Here is a 12500-nt window from a genome sequence, read left to right on the forward strand (position 1 = left end):
TGGGATGGTAGAGATCTGTCCTTCACAGAAGATGGCTATCAGGAGAACCCACGGCTGGTAGTCATCGTCCTCAACAAGGAGAGAGAGTGGGAAAGGGTAAGAAGTGTGTGTGTGTGTGTGTGTGTGTGTGTGTGTGTGTGTGTGTGCGCGCGTGTGCGTGTGTGTGTGTGTGTGTGTGTGTGTGTGTGTGTGTGTGTGTGCGGGCACGTCCGTACACATGCATGTGTGTGGGTTTATGTCATAAGTTCATGTGCAACTTACTTTCATATTCAAATATGTAATTATCCTTGCGGTTTGACACATCGTGAGCTTACGTACGTCACCATCATCATACAACAAGGTATAAATCAGTTAATCAGCACATTAGTTCAACTCCCGTTGAACTAATGTGCTGTACAGAAGAATATGAACAACGAGACAATTGGACAATCAGTAATAAAACACAAATTAACCATTATTTAAAAATTCAAATGCTTATGAAAAATACAGTTTTGGACCAGTTACAGGCGAGATATGGACGACTGGCTAATCCCAGTGTATAGGGAATTACAATAATCCAAACGGGATGATATGAGGCCGTGGATGACTATCTCAAGGTCTTGGACAGAGAGAAATGGCTTGATTTTGGCATGTTTAGGACTGCATTTACCTGCTTGTTGTACTTAAAAGTGGAGTCAAAGAGCACCCCCGGGTTTTTGACACGGCCTTGACAAGGGTGGACAGGTGGCCAAGATCGTTTTGTATTTGTGAGATGGAATCAGATCAAATAACACAACCTCAAACTTGCGTTCATTCAGCTGTAGGGAATAGTGTGCCATCCAACATTTAGTGTCCTCAAGGCAGTTTGTCAGGCTAACTCATTTGGACTGGTCACTTGTTTTTAGGAGGGAGATAAAGCTGTGTCGTCTGCTTAACAGAGGAAAGATACGTATTTTTGAATAATTTGGACGAGGGGGAGCATGTAAATGGAAAAGAGGCTGCATGATACCTAAAATGGAACCTTGTGGTATTGCATAGGAGAGACGAGCTGAGGGAGAGGAGTTGTGGTCGATATTATTTTGAAAGTAATGACTTGTAACAGTGAGTAATTAGTGAGTCTTCTACATTCATTTAGTTTATACTAAAGTAGAATTAGCAGAAAAGCTTCATTCAACCAATTTGTAAGTTTAGAATCGGGGCATTGACTGATTCATGATACATTTAGATTGTGTATTGATGTAGTTGCATTGTTAACTTTAAAACTACTTTCCAATACGTACACGTAGGCCTATTGATTAAACTTTACACCCCTGCTAGGTGTGTATAAACATAAGGAGTGAGCCAACTCATTGCGAAATCTGATTATTTGTTATAGATCATGTGTTTTATTATAATGTTTTACGTGAGAAATTGTCAGCATATCCCTTTCTATAGCACCTCTCAGCAAAGCATTCCAAAGAGACGGTTGTCTAATCTGCAAACAGAACATCGTTTCACTTCTGACATGCTTCCAACCATGCTTGAGCCTACTGTGTGCATAATTCTTTATTCTTGTGTGGGGTTAATGGGACAGTACTGTCTGATATCACACTACATTTCAGATACTGTAGACGGCTACTCATTCTTACCTATAAACATATGGCATGTGACGTCTCTTTATGGGGTCCATTTTATTAAAAAAAAAACATAGTCTCTGCCAGGCCAAAGGTGTGGCAGAGACTATGTTTTTGTCCATCCGTCCGTCCGTGCGTGCATGCGTGCGTGAGCGCGTGTGTCCGTCTTCGAGCAGCTAATCTCCAGCCGATCGCAGCAAAACTTTGCGCGCACACTCACACATAATCTCTATAGTAATATGATCAAGACGGATCCGTCCGATTCTTCATATTCCATCAGCATTGCTAGCCCACAATAACCTACCTGACCTGGCGGAGACTTTTTCTAGTTGTTTTTATTTTTGAACAATGTTCACGACTTCTGGGGATTTGCATCTCGATACAAATCCAACCTTAACTATGATGCAAGTCAGCTTTTAGGCCTACTAAACGTACTGTTACAGTATATTTATGTTGATGTACATGTACATGAGGTATTAGCATGCTATAGCATGAGCACACCATGAAAACACTGGACATTTAAATACGAGTGTGCTGCCAGTCTTTTGGCCGTGCTATACCAAGTCAATAAAAAGGCTTATTTTGCCAAAAAGTGAGCATGTTTCCTCAGCCATTCAAGGTGAATGAGGTCCTATATAAACTAATGTGTATGGTAAATGGCCTCTATTGTTGCTGCCAGTGTAATGGAGTTTAAATGGCAACCATACATCTTCATACCTAGCCCTCATACCAGCTTAAATTACCCCAATACCTCATGGAGAGAGAGTGAGAGAGAGAGATCGCATCACCCTCTATTCATCCCCTGCTCACTCTTCCTGTGTTTGTCTCGCTCTCCGTCTCCCTCTCTCTCAGACAGAGACCTTTCTTATTTGTCTCCTGTCTCCTTACGTTCCCTTGCGGTCACACTCTTCCCATCACTCATTCACACTTGTGTCCTCCATGCCTCCTTACTTTCATCTCTTCATTCTCTCTGTACCCCCATATCTCCTCTGGGTTATTCCATCAAAGCAGATAAAGCCAAATCCTGACAAGTAGGGGCTGGGCAATATAACTTCGAATCAATTCACAATTATCTCAAAATTGTATGATTAATGAATAAATATAAAAAGTTAAAATAGCAGTGAAAAAAATATAGTGAATCTTTTTTTGTCTATTTGTGTCTGCCACCACATACAACAAAGTACAATACAGGGTTAAGTGGTTAATCAGACTAATTGATTTATTGGGTTAGTTAAAACAAATCTATTAGAATATTTTTGTGTGTGTTGATTGGTTGATATATATTTTATTATTTGGATTATTTATTTGGATGGGACAGCGCGTATTAATGAACAATACATACATGTATTGTACATCATATAAGAAACAAAAATAATAATAAAACAAATACTGCTTCTCGATTACTTGATTAACTTACCTGAGCAAGATTATGTTGCTTTCCCACTGCATGGCACCACCGACTCGACTTGACTGTACTCCATTTTGGTACCACATACTGCGTTTTCCACTGCAGAAACGGCTGTTATTTTCAACTACTAGAAATAAAAACTGCAGAATGAACAAAGAGCTTCAACTGCTTTAAGTCCTTGCTTAATTAAGTGGAGTGGGACACGTTCACTCTGATCAGATCGGGGAGCGAGGGGATTCCTCTCAGTAAATTGTGTAAAGCATTGCCCTTAGTTCCAGCCATTCAGTTGACTTTTACAATGATTAAAATACATGTGCAAGCACATAAACAGTTTTGCCGGCTCAATATCATCCTTTAGTAGTATGCGAGTGCTGTGATTTTTTGCTTTACGTATCTCCTGGAGAGCATTGAGTTAACAGTGTACATCCTAAAGCCCAAGGAGAGTTGGCTGCAGCATCCAATAAACAGATTTCAATTCATACATGACTCGTTCAGACAGTAAAACTTTGAAACTCTTCATAGAGTTCCGTAAGAAGGATCTGTTCCACTGCTGAGAAGAACACCTTGTTTTTGCTTATTCTTATGACATCGCATCTTCCTTTTTTACTGTTCTGGACTATTTATTCACACTGTGTGTGTGTGTGTGTGTGCACAATGCAAGATGGTTCAAGCCTGGTTTGAGTTAACGTAGAACAGATATGGCTGAATTATTGCTGAATGGAACGGCTTGAGCGTTAGAGCTGTAATGTAACTATTGTTTGTGAATAAAATGTTATTTTGTCCAATCTGTATGGTAGAGTAGGTTAATACAACATAACTTGTACAACTGGGGTGGTTGTATTTGGGTCTCTCTGCTCTTCTACTGAGACATTTAGGTCCTGTGTCTGGTTTGACACAAACTTTGACCTGATGGTCTCTTTCAAATTTCATTTCTGATGGTCTCAAACAATTCAGAAGTTGGGGTAGAAGGGGAAAGTTAAGTTACAAAGTGCAACGCTAAGTAGGAGTATGTAGGGGTGTGTGTGTGGATGTGTGTGTGTGTGTGCGTTGTGCGCGTGCGTGCAAGTGTAAGTTTCGGTTAGCTTGCCGCACCAAGTTTCCATCCAATATCTCAGACTAGCTTGACGTACTCCACCACGCTTACAGTACATACACACACACTAACGGTGGGCCGTGAGGGTACTGCAGGTGGGACCCAACATAATTGGCAAAACATCTAAGATTTTAATGACGAGAGCTTAACTAACTTAACAAAGTTAGTTTCATTGATCCAAGCCGTAACACAATCGATTGATTGATCATTAGAATAAACATGCTCTGCAAATGCATTCGGTTCACCCATCTGCCGTGTTGACACATTGACTGCCAGAGTTTATTCATAATGTACTCACCCCTGTGCCAGCAATTTGCGTGTTTTTTATTTTTTTTGTTTTGTAATTTTTCATTCAAATAAATTATCTGATTGTGGTGTCAAGCACGTACGACAGTTCCACCAGTAGTGAGCAGCAAATCCACACATTGATCACCTCGCTCGCCCCCCTCCCAAACAGGCCCACGTCATATCCTGTCATTCACCGGATGTTATGTTTTCGACAATCCCTGGTCCGCTGATCGGCCTGAAAACGATGTGATACACGAAGACGATGACTGTTAGTCACCCGGACCAAAGAAAATAGAAGTTGAGCTGTCCGTTCGTTTTTTATACCGTGTGAAAAAAATGTGTTTTTCCCTATTCTGGACGAAAATGACCGGAGAAAAACAATGTGACCCGGAAACGATTTTTTTTTTTTACATCCGGCTCCGGGTGAGTGTGACGTAAGTGGAAAACGAAAGTGCTGATGAGAAATAAACACAGCCGTGCGATCACAGATTAAACAATGAAAATTCAAAAGAACGCATCAATGCGTTCTTTTGAATGCTGGCACTCAAGCGATGGATTTGAAAGAACGCATCGATGCGATCTTGGCAATCAATGTGATGGGTGGGGCCGCGAACACTTTTTTTCAAGTGGGCCCCTGTTCTATCTCTCTCTCTGTGTCACCCTCTCTCTCTCCCTCTCTCACTCTCTCCCTCTCTCCCTCTCTTTCTCTCTTTCTCTCTCACTCTCTCTCTCTCTCTCTCTCTCTCTCTCTCGCTCTCTCTCTCTTACACACTCTCTCTCTCTCTTTCTCTCTCTCTCTCTCTCTCTCTCTCTCTCTCTCTCTCTCTCCCTCTCTCCCTCTATCTCTCTCTCTCCCTCTCTCTCTCTCTCGCTATGCAGCAGAAGCAAGAATTCTGTAACGGCTCTAGAATATGGACAAAAAATAAGTTACAGAAAGAATGTAAGGTAGAAAATAATGAAAAAATAAAAACAATGTAGAAACATTGAGAACTACAATATAGATGGACTATATGATGCACTGTGTGTGTGAGAGAGAGAGAGAGAGAGAGAGAGAGAGAGAGAGAGAGAGAGAGAGAGAGAGAGAGAGAGAGAGAGAGAGAGAGAGAGAGAGAGAGAGAGAGACAGAGACAGACAGACAGATTCACTCAGCTGTAGTTTTCATTGCATGCACATGCACACAGAAACACACTTTCTTGCTTAAAGGCACACGATATTGCAAGGACACTCGCACAAACAAGGGTGATCGCACACACATAAAACAAATGGAGGTTTGTTGGTATGGAGTTGGGTTTAGCGGTGTGTTGTTATAATTTTGGTACGGAGGAGGATTACTGCAGGCCTTTACCTGTGAAACGTTGCACTGTACCATGGGGAATGGCGTAGAGTAGAGGCTACTTGAGTCAATAAATATTGGATTACATGAATATTGTGTGAGCACTTTGGGTCACACCCCACGCATGTTGCTGCTGGTAATGTTGTTGGATCACAAATGGAAATCTGTTTTACCAGGTTTGTTGAGCTTAAAATGCCTTCAGACAGACAGACAGACAGACAGACAGACAGACAGACAGACAGACAGACAGACAGACAGACAGACAGATAGATAGATAGATAGATAGATAGATAGATAGATAGATAGATAGATAGATAGATAGATAGATAGATAGATGATTGATTGATTAATTAATGCCTACAAGAGTTAAAGAGCGTCTGCACTCTGATTTCTGTTAAATATTTGACAGTTTGACATTTAATTCCAGTACAGAGATACTAGAAGTTCGGAGCACTGAACCATTTAACAAGAGTTGTGATATTTCCTAATGAACTTGGGTCCCTGGGCAACATGAAAGTGTTCCATTGGAGTCCTGCATTGAATAATTCTAATAATCCACTGCTTCACTTGGCCGCATAAAAGCGACTTTTAAAAGTGACTTTGTTATACTTTGCGTAATTCGTTGTGTGACTGGTATTAGTGTTAAGCTGGTGTGGCTTTGCTGGCCGGGGATTGTCCCGATTTCAAGCTGCGTGTCCTGAGTCACGAACAATTATCTCTAAAACACTAATTAAGTCCCGGTTTTCAACATTCACTACACAATTGTTTTTTGCCAGAATAAAAAATATAACGTTTTTTTTCAGTGGTTGCATAGACGTTTATCATGTTCTTTTCATGTAAACATGCTCACCAATCAGAGAAACATGAACAAATGCATTGCGTGTGACGTGTCTGAATTCAACGCTGAGGCTGACGTTTGTCAATCGTTGCCCTTATGTAACACATATGGTGCGTACTGCGATACACGTGCACGAATGGGCACGCACGTGTGCGACAAACGTGCGTATTGATTGAAGGATCCCGGTTTGAGGGGCTGAATATCATGGTCCTCCTAGATCTAATTCCATCAGTGTTCCCCACTGCATGTGACCAGCTTTGAAAGGAATTCACACACACAGGGTGCAGATAGACCCCTGTCTTTGTAGCAAGTAGCAACACATACCCATTCCTAACATTAGATTGAATCCCACTCATCGTGGCTTCACAGTAATCTGTAGTGCAAATATATTCATTCATTTATGGGTTTTCATTGAAGGGCTGGTAATCTTACTACCCCAGAAGGTGATTTGGGGACGTACTGTAATAGGTGCCATTGAACTGCACTTGAACTTGCATAAACAGATTCATTTTATCTGACTGTATTCCCTTATGGGAAGACCACTTTAAACTTGTGTAGAGTAAATAAATAAATACGATTCAGACACACGCGTCTCATCCAGCGGAAGGAGTGCTGCGCAACTGATAAACAACATCATTACTATCCTGAGTTCATGTGTATTTACCGATCAAAATAAGTCTTTCAGCACTCTCTCTCTCTCTCTCTCTCTCTCTCTATTTTCTACCCTTCATCCTGCTGGGCTGATTGAGCGTGTAAATTGCTTCAAGAAGCTACTGCAGAGTTAGTGCTCCGTTCACCAAATAATTATTAAGGACAGCGTGGGATTTGTGCTTGGAGAGACACAATATGGGCGAGTTGCACGCGCGCGCACGGTCGCGCACGCACGTGGGTGTATGGAGAGATTCAGGTACTGTATGTCATCATGCATGGCAATGGCAGCCGTGGTTTTCTCAGCAGAAGAAGCAACATTCAATATCCATCAGCCTGCTTTCTCTGCTCCACTTCAGCTCCTTAATAAGAGCTTTTCACTTTAACAAGACGTCTGACTCTCTCCCTCTCTCTTTGCTCTCGCTCTCTCTCTCTCTCTCTCTCTCTTGCTTTCTTTCTCTTCCTCTGTCTCTTTCCCTCTCTCTACAGTATCTCCCTCTCTTCCTCTATCTGTCCATGCCTATACTTTCCTGTGTCCGTCTTTGTCTCTCTCTTTCCCCAAATCTCACTTGCACACGTGCATGATGAGTACACATGCACGCACGCACACATGCACACGCGCACGCACACACACAGAGGAAGAAGTGGAACAGTATTCATTTCCCCTACATAATTTCGTCTGACAGCGATGACAGATAGTGTTTTATGATTGAATGGGTTTCTCCTCGCTATTAGGAACTCATTTTCCCATAATGCATCTTGCCACAGATATAACTCTCCCAGTATGACTGGCAGAGAGAGGGATGTCACAGCAAACTCTTGACCCCCCTTTTTATTTCATCCTCTTTCTGCTCTTTCTGTCTTATTTTTTGGCTTGATCCCTTTGGCTGGGTCCTTGGTGACTGAAGCTCTTATGGCTGTGCCACTGGCGCCTGATCAATGGAGCCATCAGAGCCATGACTCCTACACTTTTGATCTGGGGTAGCTACCCCAGTTCACCCCCAAAACCCCCCCCCCCCCCCCCCCCGACAAGGGAATTACCATATGTACTCACCAGTGTTAGGTAACGTTACTTTTAAAAGTAAGGATTACTGCCATTAAAAAGCATTCTGTTACGTTACAGGATTACCTTCTGAATAAAGTTACTCGTTTGTTATTATTTTTGCGTTACAGATGATTAAAATCCCTCTGCGAGGAAGTTTGGTAAACATAAAATCAAGAGTGCCGCCTACCGGAGTGACCACCAGTGTTGTGGAGCTGTGCAGGGCTTCACCAATAAATCCAAAAATAATGTAAATACTTCCACGACCGTACTAAAGGGCAACCTCTCTGTATTCTCTCAATCGCTGCCATGTCGCACAGGTGCGACAAATTCATGTAAGAAAAACAATAACAGTAATACCGTCTGCCGATTGTCACACCAAAAGTGGTGACCCATTGAATAGAATGATTACGCAGTCACCACAGACTGCAAGGCATCGGTCAACCGCTTTTCGTGTAACACCCGTGCGTGCAAGTCTCCATTGACAGAGATCAGCATGTCCATTTATCAGGAAACAGCGCAAATGTGTCGGATGGATTTTCCTTTTCTTTAGTTGAGTAAGAACAGGGAAATATTAGGTCTTAAATGTAACAAAGTAACGCCATTATTTTGGAAAAGGTAACTAAGTAACCAAGTACTCTAATTGCAAAACTAACGCGTTAGGTTACTCCGTTACCCCCAAAAGTATTCCTATTACAGTAACAGCATTACTTGTAACGCGTTACCCCAACACTGGTACTCACGCACTGCACCTCCCTCTGGTTTGTCTGTGAAACTATTTAGCTGGCGACATGTGTTTTAAACTACACCTATGTGGATTAGGAGAAAAGCGTCCAGGACAGAATAAGCCTTTCCCAGGTTCAAGTTTGTGTGCTTACGGAGTGCAGGAGGACTGCAGAGAGGAGAGAAGATAATTGCCTGACAGAATAGAACAGCGTGTGTTAAGCTACCTCCATCGTTCCATTCCGTTTGGTGTAGTGCCTTTCAAATTATAAATAATTATAATAACACCTGTGTCTAGTCTGAACTCGAAGGGAGAGCGAGGACAGAGAGTGTGTGTGTGTGTGTGTGTGTGTGTGTGTGTGTGTGTGTGTGTGTGTGTGTGTGTGTGTGTGTGTGTGTGTGTGTGTGTGTGTGTGTGTGTGTGTGTGTGTGTGTGTGAGTCTGTGTGTGTGTCTGCGTGTGTGTGTGTGTCTGTGCGTGCGTGCGTGCGCATATGAGAGAGAGAGAGATAGTTAGAAAGAGAGAGCTTGCGTAACTTAAAATATACTAAGGTTGATTCGCTTATGTGTAGACGAAAGTCCATGCCCCTATCCCTCTGAACAAAGATGTCTGTATGACTTTTAGTTGTAATAGTCCTCCTGGTGTATTCCCGAGTTTCGTAAAGCCTGATTTTATACTTTGTACTTTGCCAACCCAAAAAAGCTGAGCCTAAAATCTCAAAACGCATCACGTTCATCATGACAAGAAAGTGCAATGATAATCAATCAAAGCCAAGGTGAGAAACAAGTACTTACATCAGATTATACACCCAGCACAGGCTATCTGGATGTTGCGCACGTTAGACGTGCATGACATTCAATGAATGTCCCTAACCCTAACCCACAAGTGTGTGTGCATCCGTTCGTGTGTGTGTGTGTGTGTGTGTGTGTGTGTGTGTGTGTGTGTGTGTGTGTGTGTGTGTGTGTGTGTGTGTGCGGGGTGTGTGTGCTTTGTTTGTGTGTAGTTAACACTGTCAGATTGCCTCTATTTGGAGAATTAGTCTTGGGGCAAAAGCCATCTAAAGAGGTTGAAAGCAAATAGATTAAAGAAGATAAACACCAGAGAGAGAGAGAGAGAGAGAGAGAGAGAGAGAGAGAGAGAGAGAGAGAGAGAGAGAGAGAGAGAGAGAGAGAGAGAGAGAGAGAGAGAGAGAGAGAGAGAGAGAGAGAGAGAGAGAGAGAGAGATACAGAGAGATACACACATAGAGGAAGACAGTGGGACAGAGGAACATACCATGGATTTGTTGAGAAGAGACGGGGTGACAGACAGAGAGACAGTCAGAGAGAGAGAGAGACAGAGACAGAGAGATGGAGACAGGAAGAGACAGATATACACACAGAGAGAGAGACAGTGGGACAGAGGAAGAGAGGGGTGACAGACAGAGAGGAGTGGCTCCTAGCTCTGGGGGCAGAGTGTCATTGGTCGCAGGGTGATGATGTGATAGGACTGTTGCCATGGGATGTTATTATGCTCTAATCCTTCAGGCCCTGTCTCTGTAACCTCATACTGGCCATGCTGTCACACTGTCTCACACCACACACACACACACACACACACACACACACACACACACACACACACACACACACACACACACACACACACAGACACAGACACAGACACAGACACAGACACAGACTCACACTCACACTTAGCCTGGTTCCAGACAAATCTGCCATTGCAAAATTGCATTGCACTTTAGCCCTCGCAGTGTGTCGTGTGATATTGTCTGGCCACGCGAGGCTAACTCACACTCACACACATGTGTGTTCTATCATAGTACATGCAACAATGGTGGATAATACAGAGATTCAGAAAACAGCCCCCTCCTCCAAATGCAGTCACATACTGTATGGAGCAGAATCTTACCAGCCTTATCTTTTGACTTGGACATTCCTGCTATGTACTGACCCCTCTCAATCAGTTTGTGGACATGACTTAGGCTTCCAATTATAAACACAAGCAGAGAAAACCACATTACAACCAGTTGCTCACAGGAGATACAAGTAGTTTAAAAATATCAGTGGTGCTCCTGGATCAAACAGGATAAAACATGAGAGAAAAACAGATCAAAGGTAAAATGGAGGAAACTGCCTGTATCAAAACAAGGCGACTTCCAGCATGTTTCCACCCCAAGAGGTCCATATCAGGGTGAAATGATAAAGACCTCTCGAGGTCGAAACATGTTGGCAGTCTCCTTGTTTTAATAAAGGCTGCCTGTTTCCTACATTTTACCTTTGACTGTCTGGAACGTCTGTTGTTTTTCCTCTCATATAAACACAAGCAGTTAACACTTGCGCCCAAGCCATGTAAGACTGCATATTTGAGCAGTTGGTACTTTAACACTAACCCTAGCATCCCTGTTGGCGATGTCATTATAGGTGAACATTTAGGTGAAACTTCAATAAATAAATAAATGTATACAAATTTATAAAATAAAAAAGTGCCTCCGCTTTTGATATCTCCCATCTCTGGTCATTCTTTTTTTTTTTTATCACCGGTGGGGATATATTTTATCTCGTCGCGATGCAATGTGTTGAGAGCTTGTAGATCGGTTATTTTTGCTATTTACCACCACACCCCCCCCATTAAAATAAATAAAATAAATGTAACCCTGCTTCTACCAGATTGAAGTCAAAAGTACACACTACTTCCAAAATGGCGACTTCTCTAATGTTCTCATCAACGACAACCACATGTGGTCCATTATAGCATTTGGAAAAGAATAACCATCACAGTCATTATTACATAGTTTGAATAATTATGGTAGATGGAACAAGGCAAGTTTATTTGTATAGCACATTTCAGCTAAAAGACCATTGAAAATGCTTTACATAAAACATTAAGCATTAAGACATCAAGACACGGAGCATATTAAACACATTATAAAGGCATTTGAATGTATCAAAAGATAGTGAAAATAGAACAGATAAGTAAAGAGTAAAATAACGTTGCAGAATAATGATTAAGAAACTAAATAGAAGGCAGCGGCAAACAGAAAGGTTTTAGTTTTTATTTAAAAGAACTAAGAGTTGTAGCAGACCTGCAGATTTCTGGAGATTCTTTTTAACAGACATGTGGTGTCTAAAGACTGAACACTGCTTCTTCACATTTAGTTCTGATTCTGATGGTCGGGCAGAAATCTCCATATTCGAACTTTCTGTGGTTTTTCGTAAATTAACGGCCTACTTGATCATACTACAGCGTCACACAAATGCATCAAAAGTAGCAGATCCACAAGCTCCAAACGCAGCGCGAAGCGTCGTGTTTTGAGCCTGTGGATCTGCTGCTTTTGACGCTTTAGAATTTCAATCGTGAAAAGTTACAGTTGTGGACATATGAGGTTTCCACCCGACAGAGACGATATAGTAGATGATCAGAAAGCGTATTTTGGCCCAAAAACAACTCAATGCCTTATAAACCAACAGTTGTAATCACAACTTTGACAGACAGAGAGCCAGTGTAAAGATCTTAGCACTGGAGTGATGTATACAT

The 12500-nt window shown here is 42.0% G+C and overlaps 1 protein-coding gene across 1 annotated transcript in view; it reads left to right on the forward strand.

Moving 5' to 3' along the window:
- Positions 1 to 12500, forward strand: part of grin2aa (glutamate receptor, ionotropic, N-methyl D-aspartate 2A, a) — a gene marked incomplete at both ends in the record, with an annotated part of 232080 nt that overhangs the window by 149697 nt on the left and 69883 nt on the right. The window contains one exon of the mRNA XM_080446562.1: positions 1 to 96. This exon is cut by the window's left edge and continues 19 nt beyond it. Coding sequence (XP_080302688.1) covers positions 1 to 96 — 96 coding nt within the window. The remainder of the gene's footprint in view (positions 97 to 12500) is intronic.

Source organism: Gymnoscopelus braueri (assembly GCF_963280865.1).
Source record: "Gymnoscopelus braueri genome assembly, chromosome: 13".
In the NCBI taxonomy this organism is placed as follows: domain Eukaryota; kingdom Metazoa; phylum Chordata; class Actinopteri; order Myctophiformes; family Myctophidae; genus Gymnoscopelus; species Gymnoscopelus braueri.